General features: G+C 40.6%; 1 protein-coding gene across 5 annotated transcripts in view; it reads right to left on the bottom strand.

The window, feature by feature from the left end:
* ADCK1 (aarF domain containing kinase 1) overlaps positions 1–1,412 on the bottom strand; it is a 100,132-nt gene extending 98,720 nt beyond the window's left edge. For 3 of the 5 annotated variants that reach the window (XM_016156623.2, XM_036239461.1, XM_036239462.1), the window contains exon 1: positions 1,307–1,412. In XM_016156623.2, coding sequence (XP_016012109.2) covers positions 1,307–1,373 — 67 coding nt within the window. In that variant the 5' untranslated portion in view covers positions 1,374–1,412. Of the gene's footprint in view, positions 1–1,015; positions 1,033–1,306 lie in introns of those variants that run through there. The other 2 variants (XM_036239463.1, XM_036239464.1) reach the window with 2 other exon arrangements.
* Positions 1,413–18,027: the final 16,615 nt, after the last annotated feature.

Here is an 18,027-nt window from a genome sequence, read left to right as displayed (position 1 = left end):
TCAAGTGTGTCGGCTCCAACCAAGGGAGCACAGGGCAAATGAGAACAGGTGGCTTGCTGGGCCCTGAGATGGATCACTGGAGTCCCTCTGCCATGGAAATACAAACCTAGGTTTATTCAGTGAGTTGTGGGGGAGAGAAATGGGAGGGGAATGGATGCCTGAACAAAGGTCAAACCTTACATCCCTGAAGGCTGTTGAGAAATAGCCAAGCCAGTGATGACACAATGAGATAGAATATGATGTCATCTAGGAAGTGTAGATACATGAAAATCTGTCTATAAAGTACTGTGGGGGGAATTAACAGAGTACTATGCACATGTTTACTATAACGACAAAGTTAAACTGGCAAACAAGGATGGAAAAGCCCACAACCAGTTGTGAAAAGATGCTTTAAATTCATAGGATTTTTTCCTATAAAACAGAAGAACTCAGAGGTTTGTCCCCAGACCAGCAGCATCCCCATCTCCTAGAAGAATGTTAGAAATGTGAATTCTTCATGCCCAGACCTACTGGATCAGAATCTTAGAGATTAGGTCCATTATTCCATACTGTAACAAGCCCTCCAGGTGATTCTCACACTAAAGTTTGAGAACCACTGCAATAAGAAAATGCTTAAAGAAAACGTGTGAAAGCACAAACTCTAATTCACTTTCGACAGGTCAAATATTTCTTGAGCAGTAAATACTTGTTGAATTGAATGACTTCCTAGTCAATAGAAAGTAAATACCACTTAACCTGGGGAGAGCTGTACTAAGTGTCTTCTAAAAGCTGCCACAGGCACACATTTATTGTGCGACCTGGAAGCACAGGGCCCTGCAAGTTGCTAGAGATAAGGAACACTCTAGAGCACACCAAATGTCCCGAAGGAGAGCGGGGACGTATGCGTCGCCCCTTGCTCTGGTCCAAGCCACGCTCCAGCCCCAACCCCCAGCGCCTTGGAGCTCACAGACCACCTGGGGGTCAGGATTTATGGTTGCGCCACCTGCTGCCCTCCTTCAGCTCCGGCTCTACCTACAAGCAAGGCTGCGCCACCGAAGGAGCCAGTCTATGCTTCAGCCACCCGGTGAGCCAGGCTGGAGAGTCGCCGCAGAGGAGGCGGGCACTGCCAGTCAGCCGAGCCACGTGCCCCCGCCCAGGGTGACAAGGTCACCAGCTGGGGTTTTTCTCCCGGTTCCGCAGGTGGCTGTATGCGGCCCAAGCAAGAGCGGGCGCCGACGCGCTCACACCGGCTCCCCCCGCTCCCTCTGTGGTGCAACCCCGGCGGCCCGGGCTCTACGCCCGCTTCCGAGGGGCCGCCCCTACTCACCCTGAGGGAAGCGGAGCAGTGGCACCCGGCTTCCCGCTGCAGCCCAGTGGCGAAAGTTCGGGAACATTGATCGCCACCAACCCAGATTGCGTTTAGTTAAGCCGAGGTGCCGCGCGGCCTGCCGGGACTTGTAGTTCTTCTTGGTTCCCCAAACCGCCGGGATACCGGAGAAGAACCACCGCAGCCCGGGTGGACTGGTCCACCTGGGGAGGCAGAAGAGGTCACAGACACTTCACCTGCCAGATGGCCTTGTTTCTTTACCTGGGCCCCGGACACTAAATCTTCTTTAAAATTCGTTTTTCAAGAAGCTTTCCAAATAGGTCACAGATTCGTGTTCTGTGGAGGATGGAGTTGTGCGTTTGTGTATTTGAAATAAGGTGTTAGAACAAATAGATAAGGAAGAAATGTACTGGCCGAACAGCTGCTGAATAGTAAGACTGTGCTGGCTAATGTTAGTTATCTTTTGCCCTCATTCATTCATTCACTAACTTGTATCCAATGTTTCTTTATATATGAGATGTACTTTGGAGAGACAATCATCAGACGTTCATTCTACAAACATCTCTTGAGCTACTTCCTGAGGGGACAGATGGAGGGTGGGATTCACCTATTGATTCAATGCAGTTCTATTTTACAACAGAATTTTTCTGGACCGTCACAAGGTAATCTTTAATTTATATGAAATAACAAAGGGCAAAGCATAGCCAAAACACTCTCGAGGAAGAATAACATGTTTTGAGGACTTGCCCTTCCATATATAGATATTTATTATAAAGTTACAAAGATTAAGACATGCAGTATTAGCATAGGGAAAGAAGGGGGCTGGGGTGAGGGGGAGATAAAACAACCTAAAGAACCCAGAGACAGGTTCACACATGTATAGAGTCTTGATATATAACAGAGCTGGCATTATGGACCAATGGAGAAAGATAAGCTATTCAGTATATGAGCTGAAAGAACTAGTTATCTGTTGGATCCCTAACTCACCTACACACAAGAACAAATTCCAGGTAGATTAAAGACTTTAAAAGGAAAAACAAAATCAAAACTTTTGAAAGAAAATCAAGGAAAACATCCTATGATCTCAGGATGATGTTTATTAAATGACATAAGCACAAACTGTATAGAAAACTTTGATAAATTTGAACTTTGATAAATCAAGAACTCTTCATCAAAAAGCATAAGAAAAAGAAAAGACAAGCCACAAAATGGGAGAAGACAACTTATAGAGTTGCATAATACAGCCTCCGCCATCTCAAGTTTGCAATGTGCAGATGTTAAGATAAGAAAATAATTTCCAAGTTGTGAGAGATGTGTTAGGATAGAGGTATGAACAAAATGGTGTAGGAACACAAAGAAGGGAGTGTTAATTTTGCCTAGGAGATTTTGAAGTGCTCGATAAATTAAGAATTGATGTGTGGGCTGGAAATTAAAGGTTTAATAGGGACTCCCCAGAAGAAGGATGTCGGGGAGCAGACCAGGCACAGGAAAAGTCATATAAAAAAGCATAAAGATGCAATAAAAGACATGAAGTTATTTAAATTAAAAGTGATGATTTAAAACCACAGAAAGAGAAGAGTAAATATATTAAAAATTTAATATGGTATCTCTAATTAAACCTTACGTTTAACTATGAAATTGTTACCAGCAGGCTAGCAGTTAACTCTGAGGAATGGGAATGAGGGAGGAAGGGCTAGGGTACTTTCAGTTAACACTCTATGCCCTTTTATAATATTTGGATTTTTTTTACAATTAATATGTGTAGAACTTTTATAATTAAAATTTAATTATTTTGCAGAACTCCGGTTCAACATGGTATGTGGAGTGTACTCATTTAAATCCACTGTTTCCTGAAATCCCATGCAAATGACGGGAAAGGAATAAAAAAGGCATAAATCTCAAAGGAAACCAGTGAGGAGACAGCAGATACAAAAATATAAAAAATAAATGTAGGAAGCTCTAAAGCCAATAAGCAAATGAGGCGCTTTTAAACAAGCCAGTGCCTGAGCCCCAGGTCCAGAAATTCTGATTTTAGACTCTAACCCAGAGTCCGGGCCTCCATAATTCTTAGAACACTCCCCCGGTTATTTTAATGAGCAGCTTTGTGGGAAGACTCTTTCGAGGAGGAATTCCTGTAGTGAAAAGCGGGCAGACTGAGAGCGGTGGGTCACGGCCATGTCAGAATCACCTGGAGAGCTTCAGCAAGCCTCCTGGGCCACACCCTGGACCTCTGAAACCCTTTTTCTGGGGGTGGAACCCAGATATAAATATTTTGTAGAGCTTCCCCCAAAATTTCAATGCATAGCCAAGGTTAAACACCACTGATTTAGAGTCAAAGAATCTTGTTTGAACCGTACGACTTAAAGCAACTTTTCTAATTTAACAGAGCTTTACTTTCCTCCTTGATAAAATGATAAAAATGGTAGTTTCCTTCGTGATCAAAGGTATTATCTATCATCTGTCCTATCTACCTCAGAAGTTCTTGTGAGGATCAAATGAAATGGTGTTTGTGCTTTGGAAACTGAATATTACTGTATGAATAGGTCCCATCCTACTTAGAAGAAAAGTCAAACTTTATTCAACCCAGATGGATCCTCATGGCCTGTACCCACTCCCTCTGTCTCCAGCCTCATTTCCCACTCTCCCCTTCCCTGGCTCACGCCACTCCAGCCACACCTGCTTCCTTTCTGTTCCTCAACTTGCCAAGCTGGCTGCTGCCTTGAGGCCCTTACACTTGCTGTTCTCTCATAACTTTAAAGTCTGCTTTGTCCTGGCAACCTATATTCTCTGTTCCAATGTCACCCCTCCAGGGAGGCCATTCCTGATCACCCTTATCTAACCACCATGACCCCTCCACATTCCCTGAGACACACTCTATCCCCTTATACCACTTTACTGATCATAGTACCCATCGATATTTGAAATTATATATTCATTTGCTCATATGGCTTTTATCTGTCTCCACTAGAATACAAGCTCCATAACAGCAGGGATTTAGAACCACAGTGCCTAAAACTGTGCCTGGCACACAGTTGGTACTAGATGCTGAGGATACAATGATGGGTAAAACAGGCAAGGTTACTGACCTTGCACAGTGTCATTTGGCTAGGGTGAAGGAGGAGGAGACAGATAATAGACAATCAAAGAAATAATAGGGTAGTTACAAAATGTAATAAACCCTGTGAAGGAAAGTAGCAAGGGGTGTGGTAAAGGGTAACTGGACAGAGGCCAGAGATAGCATCTTTGGACAAAGTAGTCAGGCAAGGCCTCTTTGAGGCCGCTGTAACCTGATAGATGAGGAAGTTAGCCACGGGGAAGATAAGGAAGCATGTTCCATGTAGAAAGAACAGCAAACTCAAAGGCCCAGGGATCAGAAAGAGTTTGGCATGTTTGAGGAACAGAAAGGAACCCAGTGCAACTGAAACAGAGAGAATGGTATGGGAGGAGGTAAGAGACACAACTAGAGTCTGGGCCACACAGGGCCTCAGAGGACTCATCGGTTTGGATTTTAGCCCAAGTGTACTAGGAAGCTGAAGGGTTTTAAATTAGGATGGGATATGACCAGAGAAGTTAAATAGAAAATACACTTACCAACGAAAGCCATAAAGGGAAACAGCTAACTTACTTCAAAACCTGCCAAAGTCCCAGTTGTGTTTCTGGGTCAGCAAAGCCTGGGATTGCTAAATTGAGTATTTGAAACACTGTCCAAGAGAGGTTTTCATGCAGGATGCTGTACGTCTTGTCCCAGAAGTGGACCATCTGAGAGAAAGTGTCACAGAGCAGCCAACCAGAAGAAAAGCAAGAGAACCCGAAGCATGAGCTTCTTAAGGCAAGGAGAAAAGCCCACTGCAGAGGAAATAATAAAGGAACTGTATTCTATGTGGGAGGGAAAAGCCTGAGGCCTGGGGTAGAGGAAGCAGGAAAACTGCATTTGGTTCCCCAACAGCATCCCAAAAGCAAGCAAAGCCCTGCAGGGGTCACATCCATAGAAGCAGCAGCAGAGAAAGCATGAGCTGCAGGCCTGGAAGCTTGTGTCAGTGCCCGCCCAAGACAGAGAATGTCCCAGCAGGACAAAGTCAGTCAACCCAAACCCAGTGCCAGAAGGTCAGGGCCTTACTATGCCAGAGGACCGTTTAGCATTTGTCAAGGAATCAGCGGGCCATCCCATATGCCATATACATTTGTGTGCTGGGGTGAAAGAGCAGAAGTTGGGGTCTGCTGGTTCTGGACACTTCTAGGTTTCAGTGACCATGACATGGAAACCCTGCTTGGTCTGCCCCATGAGGTGGTCAGACTGCCCGCACTTGATGAAAAGCTAAAGGGAAATTTTTTAATGCCCAGGAAGACGTGAGTCAAGGTGAGTTATCTGGAATTCATTTCCAACGCAGAGCTAGAGAAATATGGACAACAGGGAATTTTTATCTGCTCTGACTGGCTGAGGAGTCCCCAAAAGGCATATCACCCAGGCCCTTCAGTTTTCTTTTTTTTTTTTTTCAACTTTATTGAGATAAAACTGACATACTCTTCATTTTTTTAACTGCCATAAGGGAGAGTAAAAAATCCTTGTGAAAAACAGCTGATATATTTCAGTAAGGATAAAAACCATATGAATTCTTAACCAGAATTCTAAGTCAACTTATTGGAGATATATATATATATCTCCAATATACATGCTATCATTTATCATTTATATATTTATTTAAATATAGATATATATGCAATCATTTATCAAGCTCTTATTGCCGGATGCTAGTTTAAGTGCTTTAAGTATATTTTCTCATAAAATTCATATGAGGTATATGATAGATAACTTTTTTATTCCTATTTTATAGTTGAGCAAACTAAGGCACAGTGAGTTAAGTAACTTGTCCAAGATCACTCTGTGTGGGCAGGTTGGGATTGCACCCCATGATTCTGACTCCAGATTCCACATTCTGGAATGGGCAGCCCACTCTGATCATAGATGTATTTAGAGAGTGAATCATTCAAGGCAAATACCTGGGGCCAAAGTAAACTATGCTCTGAGGTTTTGAGCAGTTTTACAGGAAACAGGCAAGCTGGCTCAGCAATAATCTTTTATTACCAACTATTAATTGACCACAGCTCTCAAATTAAGAGGTGAGGATGGACTGGGAGTTAGGTGAGCTGGGTTCCAATCTTGCCTACGCTACTAATTGGCTGTCAGCCTTGGACTTTGGACCTGCCAGTCATTTTCCTTCCCTTGGCCTCAGGATCCTCATTTGCAAAATAAAGAGATTTCACGGGGAAGAACTCAAATCATTCCATGATTCTTTAAGTCTGTAAGCAATGTTCTACCTCCTATAAACTGACATGGAGGGCACATGTGAGTAAGCCCCTATGCTGAGCGTCCTCCCAAATACTCTCTCCACCCTTCTCTGCCTTGCCCTGTGCCTCAGGATGCCAACCAGAACTGGCTGCTTCCCCAGGGCTCCACTGCTCCACTGCCCTCTGTCTTCTATTTGGGTTTTGCCAGTGGTAAGCATGAGCAGGAGACAGGGAAACTGAAGGAGAGAGAAGTCTAGATGTCTGTTCACACACACACACACACACACACACACACACACACACACACACACACCTTCTTGTGTGCCCTCCAACTTTTCCTGTCTGCATTGCAGTAGTAGCTGGGTTCCTCTTCTGCCATATTTCCTGTTGAAGTACACCTGCCCTAGCCCCAGTTACAGCTGAGCTCAGGAACACCATTCTCTCACAGTGCCCTTAGATCTAGGGGTGGTGATAGCTTCCTGCGATGTTAGTGCCCAGTTGCTTTCCCACCACTTGTTGGTTCCCTTAATGGCCTATACCTCTTGAACACAGTCTATTCATTCATTCATTCATTCATTCATCGCTCTACATTTAAACCCTCGAATGTGCCATCTATTTTCTGTAGGACCCTGACTGCCCCAACCTCCTGGTGGTGGGGTACCTTTCCTTGCTATTGCTACCAGGACATTGGAAATCTCTCCACATGTCATGAACCAATGCGGGAGTCCCAGACCTCCAGCAGGAGACCTAAAAATAGGCACTTTCAGGGTGAGGGAGCAGGATTCCCCCAATCTCCCACAGTGGTGGGAGCATCAACACCAACGTCCTATTAGCCAAAATCTACGAAAACTCTCAGGCTCTTTTAAGAGAGGCAACAGGGAGTCAGACAGACCTGGGTTTGAATCCTGGCTCAAATCACTGGGTTTAAATCCTGGGTCAGCTGCTTATTGGCTCAGAGACCTCCCTGTGCCTTAGATTCCTCATCTGTAAATTGGGGATAATAATATCTGCCTCTAAGGCTTGCTGCAAGAATTGAATAAGACAACCTATGTGAGGGCTTAATACAGTGCCTGACACATACTAAACAGATGCTTAGTAAATGTTAATTCCCTTTCTCTATTAGGCAACTGGGCAGAGGGGATGCGGAGCCATGAGAATAGTTAGAGGTAAAGTGGCTTCTGCAGAAATACCACACCACCGCCTTCAGTTCTCCAATGGAATAGCCAGGGGCTTGTATGGCAATGAACCAAAGCAGAAGAAAAGAAAAGAACAACTCATCAGAAACCAGGCTTTTGTCAAAAAAAAAAAAAAAAACCCTTGAAAAACAATACCCAAACCCAACTGCAGCAAGCAATTAGAGAACAATAGCTAAATACTTTCTATAATTAGAGAAACCATGGGCAAGTGATCACAGCATCTTTGTCTGCACTGACCCTCCACACCCAAAGAAGGTCTTGGCTCACGTGAGATGGAAACAAGATCTTTGTGTCTTTTTGAGTTTTCTTAAGAAATTAAATCTCACACCACCCCTCTTTTGCCAAGAAAGGAGGGCAGAGGAGGCAATGAAGACCCTCTCATCGGAAAAAAAGGCAATAGGAAAAGTGATTCATTTCAAGGGCTAATTCAATTCAGAAAGAGAGAAGGGTCTTACAACGTCCCCTGAGAGCTACTGACGGACACCCTGGCCCTGCCGATGGAGCAAGTGGGTAGGCTTGCATTTCTGTAGAAAGAGGAGGCTTTGGCATCTACCTATCACATCCCTTTTGTTAAAATCTGAGGAGCAAATCCTCATCTTTAACAATGGATATTCCAGACAAAAAAAAAAAAAAAAAGGACATTCCCACAAACATTAGTGCTAGAGAATTGCTCTCTTGGTCTTGTCAGAAGGACCAAGATAGCTTGCTGGCCTGGAATCTCTGTGCCTTCCCAGGCACTGCTATCCTTCCAGGGCCCCAGGTTTCAAAGTGGGTCATCCTTTTCATTCTTCTCTAACTCAGGCTATTGAAACTTTCTTCTATGTACCGGTCCCATGTTTCCCTTCCTCCCCATTCCTATTGCCATGAACGTTGTCAAGTTCCCTTTCCCCTTCAACTTTCATCCAGTCCCTCTTCCTCCAGGATCCACCCCCTCAAAACATCCCACAAAACACCTAAAACATTACATTCACAATATCAGTCTCTACACAGGGACTTTCTAAACTATGGTACAAGTGCCCCTGGTGGCACACTAGATAATTTTAGGTGTTGTGATACACACAGCTAGTGTCCTGCCCAGGTCCCCTTTACCAGGCCAGTACCGCCATCACTCAGCTGCCGTGTTGGCTGCAAACAGCTCATAGCTGCCCCATTTTCCAGAAAATTGATGAGACGGAAGGGAGCTGCCTCATTAGGAAATGTCTGGACAGTCACACCCTCGCACATTCCCACACCATGCTTTCTGGAAGATATTCTGTCTCTTGAACACTGGGGTGCTACAAAATGTCTTGGAGGGAGACAACCACATCAGTCTTGGAAAATCTAGGACACCTGCAATTCAGTTCTGTGACAGGCTGTGGACACCTAGCTGTCTCCCACTCCTCACTGGAAAGAACAGTTTTGGGGTGTCAACTACGTTCCACTGCTAAGAGCCAGGCCTTGTTTAGAGGGCACTGATACTAATAAGATGCCATTCCTGCCCTGCTGAGAAGCTCACAGTCTGGTGGTAGACACAAATCATTCTTTTTAATTTTACAATTTAATTTTAGAAGTGCCGTATAGATAAATGCATGAAGTAATACTAGGGGAGGGGGGAGCTCCTCTATTCCTGAGTATAATGAAGTTCAGGGGCCAGCAGCTGGATTCCAGTGTGGACTCCCCCACTTAATGCTGAGAGACCCCAGGCAAGTCACTGAGAGTGTCTGGAGGCAAAAACAGAGCCGTGGAAATGTCCTTTAGAAGTCTGGGAGCATGTACATCAGTCTAATGGACATCGTCTCTGGGTAACAGGATTGCAAGTGGTTTTTGTTTTCTTCTGTTTGCTTTTCTATTTTTAAAAAAATTTTCCACAGAGAGTAAAATCCTTTTGAAATCAGAAAAAGAGAATTGCTAAGATTTTTCAAACGTGGTTTCGTTCTCAGAAGTATGCTCCAAGTTGCACTCTGCTGAGGAATATTCCCTTCTTCCCCCTACTTTCTTTGTCTGTCTGTCTATCTACCTATCTATCATCCATCTATCTATCTATCTATCTATCTATCTATCTATCTATCTATCTATCTATCTATCTATCTGACAGTGTTCCTCAAAGGGTAGCCGGTAGGAACACCTGCTTTAAAAACACTTGGAAATCTTATTAAAATACAAATTCCAAGCCCTACTCCCAGGTTCAAAGGGCCTGGGGAACCCAGAAATCCAGATTTTGACAAGCTTCCTAAATGATTCTTTTCTGCACCATAAGCCTAAGAACCACTGTTCTGGTGAATGGAGCATTTTATTTATATTAATTTTCCAGATAACTCGGACTTATCCACATATATACCTTTTTAAAAGTTTTACACATCTTTGTTACATCAGTTTGCCGAACCATTAGTTTAAGTCTTCCTGATGACTGGGAGTCATGTCCATGATGTGGAGTGGGCATTCCTATTGAGTTCTAGGGGACTATGTCCCTATCTCTAAAAGGATCTTAGGCTGTAACACTTTTATGGTTCTATCTACTTTATACTGTCATTCACCGTCCAGTGTCTGTTATTCCTTGTGTTTAAAAAGTCATTTCTTCACCACCTTCTGGTACACAGATTGTCCCACTAAAAGAAAATGAGGTTACTTAGAGAAATAACTCATTCCACATCTGGGGATGGAAATGAATTCAATGATCCTGGAATATCTTGTCATAAAAGAAAGCATAGAAATTATCGAAAACTACTGGGGTTGGGTCAAAAAGACTCAGAAGTCAACACAAAGAGTCTTCCACTTGCTAAAGGTGGGATGATATGATCATCAATCAGCTAAAAACATCAATGGATTGAAGCACATCAAGTATTTTTAAGTCCGTGAGTTTATAATGATACTCAAGAAAAAAAAATTAGGTCGCCTTTGAAGAATGCTAGGAAACCTCCTAATTATTTTAAAAACTGGTCATTAAAGAGAACGGATTGGGCATTCATCCTCTTTGTGATCTGTTTCGAAGGATAATTAAATAGTTGATGAAGGGAAAATTCTCTTTTACAGAAGTGTTCCAGCTAATAAATGGAAAAGGAATGATAGAACATCACCAATTTGCTTGCAATTCCTAATGATTTATGTGTGTAGCAATGATCATAAATGGCTGCTAACATCACAAGAATAGCCACCAGAACTTGGATCTTCCTAATAGAAGTAAACACCACCATCTCTGAAGTTCCTTTATCCCTCCCTTCACCCCACCACAAAAAAAAAAAAAAAAAAGCAAAACAGAAACTTGAATCTGATCAAGCTTTTAGATTTAATGAAGAATTTACAAGAAACAGAGGAAAAACAACATCTTGAAGATATAAAATAAAGGCTATGGAAAATGCTACAAGACAAATGACCTGGTTTCTTTGATAAATACTGCATGAAAAAAATAGAGTTGGAGGGGAACCTACGAGTAAGATATGAGACATATCAACCGATCGCAACAGATAAAACTTATGTGGCTCTCGACTCGAATGAACCACATATACTGAAGAGCAAAACCAATAAAACATAAAAAACATAACATAAAATGCATACAAATTTTAAGACAATCAGGGAAATGCTGACACTGACTGGATATTTGATAATATCGTGATCTGAAGGAATTCTTTTTTAAAATTTGGGTATGATAATGGTACTATGGTTGTGGTTTTTAAAAAGGAGTCCTTATCAGACAGACATGCCGAAATTTTTACAAAGGAAATATGATGTTTGAGGTTTGTTTCAAAATGATCCGGGGGAGGGAGTGGGAAAGAGTATGATGGGCAGGATCGACTCTGTGTGGAAAATTGTTAAAGTTGATGGTGAATGCATCAGGTTCATTTTTCTATTCTCTCTACTTTTGAATATGTTTGAAATTTTCATAAATTAAATGTTCTGTAAGTTTATGGTTAAAACTTGAACATTTTAGAAAAGTCAAAGAAGAAAATTTAAATTATCCATAATCGTACCCTGTAGAGATAATCACTACTATCGTTTTACAGTATATCCTTCTAGTCTTTTAAATAATATATGTAATAGAAATCCTGCTGTGAATATTGTTTTGTAATCTGCTTTTTTCACTGAAGACAGTATATTTTTCTTGTCATTAAAAATTCTAAAACATTATTCTTAATAGCTGCATTAGTATTTTAGTTCCCAACATTTATTTAATCTATTTTTGCTACTAAAAATTTTGATGCTATGAATATCCTTAAAAAATCTTCATTATGGGGCACTATTCATTTTTTAAAAGTAGAATTAGCAGTTAAAAAACTACTACTATAAATATCGTCAGAATGTAAACGTTTTAATATATTCTGTCAAACTGCTCTCTAGAAAGGTTATAGCCATTTATGACCCTATTAGTAGTGAGGTAGAACTACCCTTTTCCTAAAAATCTCACTCTCACTCTTCTCAAAGTGTTTAATTCTCTCTATTTAATAAAGAATTCTAAGTTGAAGCAGCAACTGATGAGTGTGTTGGATTCAGACAGACTATCTGAATCCTAACTGCTGTGTGACATTGTAAGAGTTACTTACCATCACTGGGACCGGAAAAAGAATAACACTGGGAGGTTATGGCCATTGAATAAGATCATAAATGTACATTTCTTATCACAGTAAATGTTAGCTATAATTGTCATCATTATCATTATTATTACATATTCCTATAGAATAAAATTCATAGTTTTTGTGACAGCTGTTTTCCTTTTCACAAAGATACCTTTTTACTTGCTTTTCTAGTCAAGTCTGCATTTAAGATATTTTATTGATGTTAGGATGCTTTTGGTTGCAAGTAACAGAAAGCCCAAGTCAAACTGATGGAGGTGCAGCGCCCAGAGGTAAAAAAGGACTGGGAAGACATGTTCTGACTCTATGCTCAGTGATTCTCTGGGCTCTGCCCTTCTTTGCCAGTTGTTTTCAATCCCATACTGATGTCCCTAGAATAAGGCAACTTTGAGCAGCAACTAAATCTATGCTTTTTCATTTACTTCCAAATGGAAATGAAAAAGTCCCTGCTCACTACCTTCCAATTAGATCTTGAGATGTATACCAATTGAGAAAACTGTTTTGTTTGTATGTATGTATGTATGTATGTATGTATGTATGTATGCATGCATGTATGTATGTATCTGTCTGTCTGTTTGGCTGTCTATTATTGATTGGTTGGTTGGTTGGTTGGTTGGTTGGTTGAAACTGATAAACTGATTTTCAAAGTAAAGTGCCACAATGAAACACATAAGAACAGGGTAGGACTTGCTATACAAAGGACATAATGAAGACGCTTCAACAGATCTACATATATGGACACTTGTTATACCACAGAGGTGGCCTGCAGATCAGTGAGAAAAGAACAGACTTTAAAATAAATGGTCTGCTAAAATTGAACATCCATGTAGAAAAAATAGAAACTGCACTCCTATCTCACAATAGTCAATTCTAGATGGAATTGACCTAAGTATAAAAGGAAAAACTATAAAAACTTTACAAGATAATACAGGAAAGCATGTTCAAGACTTTGGAACAGGGAAGAATTTCTTAATCAAGAAACAAATAGCATTATCCATAATAAAATAGATTCATACTTTTTGTACTTAAGAATTAAAACTTTCCGTTCTTGAGAATGTACCACTGTTGGAGCAAAAGGCAAGCAGAGCAGTAGAAAATGCCATAGACAAAGGACTAGTTTCCAAACCACATGAAGAACTCTCACAAATCAACACAAAAAAAAGACATATAACTCAGTAAGAAATGGACAAGAGACTTGAACAGGAACTTCACAAAAGAGAAAATCAAAGGTATGTCCTTATAAGTAATCAGGAAAATGCCAACTAAAATCGATGCCATCGTTATGTACCTGATGTAAATTTTACAAGACAAACATATCAAGTGTTGGAGGTAGGATTATAAACAGAATCAACTGCTCTGGAAAATGGTTTGGCATTACCTGAAAATAGGGAGATCCACCTACCTGTAACTCTGCAATCCACTCCCAATGTGTACCCTGGAGAGAGTGATACAGAAATATTCAAAGCTGCATCATTCATGAATAATCCCAAACTGGAAACAGCTCAGATGTTCATCAACGGCAGAACAATAAAGTCTTGAGCAAGTTAGCCATTACTCTTTCTAATAAAAATAAATTAATAATAATAATAACAATAGCTAATACTTACAGGGCACTCTATGTATTCAACACTATTCTAGGATTTAATATATAAATAATCATTACAAATACTATATAGAATTTACTATGTACTATACTAGGTACTGTTCTAAACAGGCTTTATTTATAGTCATTTTATCTTCACACTTAACCTTTAAAGAGGTACAATTATTATCTCCATTTTTTCAAATGAGGGAATTGAGGTCAAGAAGCTAACTAACTTGCTCAAGATCATATAAGTAGTGGTGAAGTTGAGAGTCTACCTTCATGTGCCATAATCACCACAAAAGGCTAAACCTTAAGTAAAACCATCAGCTAAGGACTTAATCAGCAAAGGGAGGCTCAGGCATTAAAAAACAAAAATAGGATGAGGCAAAGTCTGTCGTGAATACTAATTATCTCAGAGGGAATCAAAGGAAATTTGGAGCAGAGATTTTTTTTTTTTTAATAACAGCTTTATTGAGATATAATTCACAGGCCATAAAATTCATCTCTTCAAAGTATACAATTCAGTGGTTTCTATAATATTCATAGAGTTGCATAACCATTACCACCAAATAATTTTAGAATGTTTTCAACACTCCAAAAAGAAACCCATAGCCCTTAGCAGTCACTTCTCTTTCTCAGTCCTCCCCTCTCCTCCTCTCACCCTGGCCCCAGCCCCAAGCAACCACTACCTACATTCTGTATGGATATGCCCATTCTGGACATTTAATATAAATGGAATAATATACTATCTGGTATTTTGTGGCTTCTTTCATTTAGTGTTTTCAAGGTTTATGTACGTTGATTCATATATTGGTAGTTCATTTCTTCTTATTGCCAAATAATAGTTATATGGATATACCACATTTTCTTTACCAGCAATGTACAAGGGTTCCAATTTTTCCACATCTCACTAATACTTGTTACTGTCTCTCTTTTTAAAGATAGCTATCCTAGTGGATGTAATATCTTATTATGGTTTGGAGCAGAGTTCTTCACTATAGGTTGAACCTGACCTTGAACTCCACAAGGGAAATCTTCCATCCTCGGTTTTCACCCACCCTAAGCCATTATGCAGCCTCTGCCAAGTCTCTCAGACCCCTGGTAGGAATATGTTTCTGTCTATTAGCAAGGATAGGCTTAAGTCCTTCACTTTCAGTTGGCCTTCTCATCAGTCACATCTAGGCCTGCTAGTTCCCTTGCTGGATGGATGCCCTCAATCAAAAAAAAAAAAAATTATCATAGTCTACCCATTATGAAGAAAGTTACTTTACCTGTAACTGAGCCTGGCCCTGCCCATTCTGAAAGGCTTCCATTCTCATGATGAGAAAAGATTCCTTCTCTCCACTTTTTGAGATTACTCCCAGAGAAACTCTCTCACCACTAGAGGTTTCTCTTATTGCCCTAGGAGGAATTTAACTTGCCTTTTCCGAAACAAGTATTTAGGGGTGGTTTATTCTATAGGGAGAGGGTAGAAATTCCACTGGCCACACAGACTCTAACTTCTATTATTTACATACTGAAATATTCTCAGCTCCTTCTCTGAAGGAATAGCCTTATATCATTGTTGGTGTGTAACTGGGTAATGGGTATAAAGATTCCTATTAGGAGCCTGTATGGATGGGTTTTTGAGGGGTGGTCTCCAAGCATACCTGTGTGTCTGGGGAGTCAGTAGAACTAAGGGATGTGAGTGCGGCTGGTATATGGAGCCAGAAGGGCTCAGCCATGGACTAGGTTCAGTCATCTTTTCTCTCTTAGTGATGAGAGAGCCAGAGACACCACCCACCTTGGGTGACAGTCTGTGTAGGAAGGTCAAAGGCGGGTCAATAGATCAAAGGCAGAGGCTTTTGCTGCTACCTCTGAGCCCTTTCTCATGCTGTTCCATCTACTTAAACAGCTCCCCTACTCTGCCCACCACCCAAACCTCTTCCACTGTCCTGGGCCTCACCTACTAATGGCACATAATCTTGGTCAAGTGACGATAGAGGAAATACATAGTCTGACCCCCAGACCTGGATAAGTGCCTCTCCCTGGTACTTCCAAAGGATCTTGGGCTTGCCTCCAGCATGACACTTATCACATTCTGAGATTATCTTTTAATACCAGGGGTTGCAAACTCAAATGCCTACAGAGGCAAGAAGATAATAAATAATAAGCGAAGCAGGTCAGGCATGAGAATAATCCTGGCTCTTAAAAACAAAAACATTGTCCATTTTTCTTAAGTCATGCAGTTACCTTGACCTACCTTTTATTTTCTTATAAGAACATCATAGGTACATGAAGCAGATTATTTCTTCATAAGAGACTGCGACAATGAATGGCCACTGACTTCCTCAGCTTTTGATGCAATAGGGAGTGGTGAGGACTGTGGCCCACATTCCCACATGGCAAACTGCATTCTAGATCATTGCTGCCATACGAGAATGCAGGCCCAGTGTTGCCAGTTCTACTGGTTTTCAAAAGAAGGTGGAAATCCAGATTTGTATTAAAATTAAAATCTTAAAATCTCCCCATTTTTAAATGTCTGCAAATAATTCAAACGTTTTAAAGCATGTGTGGGACATACAGAACACTTCTGAGGGCCAGATTCAGCCCACAAACCTTAGATCTATCAACCCGCTAGGGGGTCTGTAGGACTCAGGCTATGCAGTATTTAACTTTGTGCGTACCTCCACCCTTTCCCAAATGAACACAGGGTTTGGTACAGAAAAAGCACTTGATAAATTTTTGATACTTTTTGAAGACTAACCGCTGATATTTATTTAGTACTCACTGTGAGCCAAGCACTTAAGCACTTGACATTCATTATGTCATGTCATCCTCACAGCCTTGTGAAGTAGATAGAATTGCTGAAGTTTACAGAGCTAGGAGGCAGGACTCAAACTCAAGTCTGTTTGACTCTAGATTTCTTAGAAAGAATTTTTCACCTGGGAGCCAGTATGGAATAGTGGTTAAGATCAAATTCTTTGGGTTTAAGTTCCAGATTAGTCATTTTACATTGTCATTTGGGGCAACTTACATAACCTCTTTAAGCCTCCATTTTCTATGTGTAAAATGGGGATAATAAGAGTTAACTACCTATAGGGTTTTTGTAAGGGTTAAATAAGATAAATAGGCACAGAAGAGTACATCAACAAACAATAGCTATTCTTATTGTTCCAGTATTTTTCCCATTAGAGTTACTAAATCATAGCCATCCGCTCACACTGTAGCTCCTTAGTCCACGAATAGGCACTTGCTGGTGGAATATCTCGTTACTAGAGAAAAGACAAGGGAGTCACGTAAGGAGTAACTTCAGGTATCAGATGGCTGTTTTCTGAGCCAGCAGCACACCTGATAGAAATGAACATGATCAAAACAAATGACAGTGCTCACGGCAAGGGGCAAATTGTTCCCCCTCCAGGCTGTTCAATAGAAAAAGGGATAGTTATCTTGGGTCTAAGGCTTCATTCTCACTGGAGCCTTGTGTTTCAAATCCCCTTAAGGTTACAGCTAACTTTCAAAAAGAATAATTAAATCTGGAAAGAAATGGGGTCAACAGGTCTAACGGTGCTTTTAAACAGGTAGTCTCAGAGCTGACAGCAAAGCTGCTTTCTTATGCATCAACCCAAAGAATTACTCAGTCCCAGGAAGAAGATATAGGAGCACATTTCTCCAAACACAAGTTAACCCTAACTTTAAGTAATATACACTCAAAAAATTGATTCTACTCAGAAATTGATGCATTTCAGAACATTTTTGTCTTGCTTACTAAAAATTACTGTTATATTTAGTAATCATATGAAAATAGAGATTGCATTTACAATAACAAAGAAATAAAATACCTAAAAATCAATATTCAGAGAGGTGTACAATCTATGTAAAGAAAACTTCAAATGTTATTGGAAAATATGAAAGATTTTAATATGTCAAAACCTAAAGTGTTCCTGAGACATAAAGTTGTAAAGATATCATCTCTCTAAGTTAATTTATGGTCAAGTCAACGATGATTTTCTACAGACTTTTTAAAAAAACATTCAACAAAATCATTCTATTGCTCATTTGGGAAAAAATGAATGAAAGGATATTATATCATACTTTTTATTCATTTATTCATTTTATAAATTCTGCATT

This window comes from Rousettus aegyptiacus, unplaced genomic scaffold (genome assembly GCF_014176215.1).
Source record: "Rousettus aegyptiacus isolate mRouAeg1 unplaced genomic scaffold, mRouAeg1.p scaffold_m13_p_3, whole genome shotgun sequence".
Taxonomy (NCBI): Eukaryota; Metazoa; Chordata; class Mammalia; order Chiroptera; family Pteropodidae; genus Rousettus; species Rousettus aegyptiacus.
The sequence above is the reverse complement of the archived record's forward strand: the minus strand, read 5'-3'. Positions and strand labels throughout refer to the sequence as shown.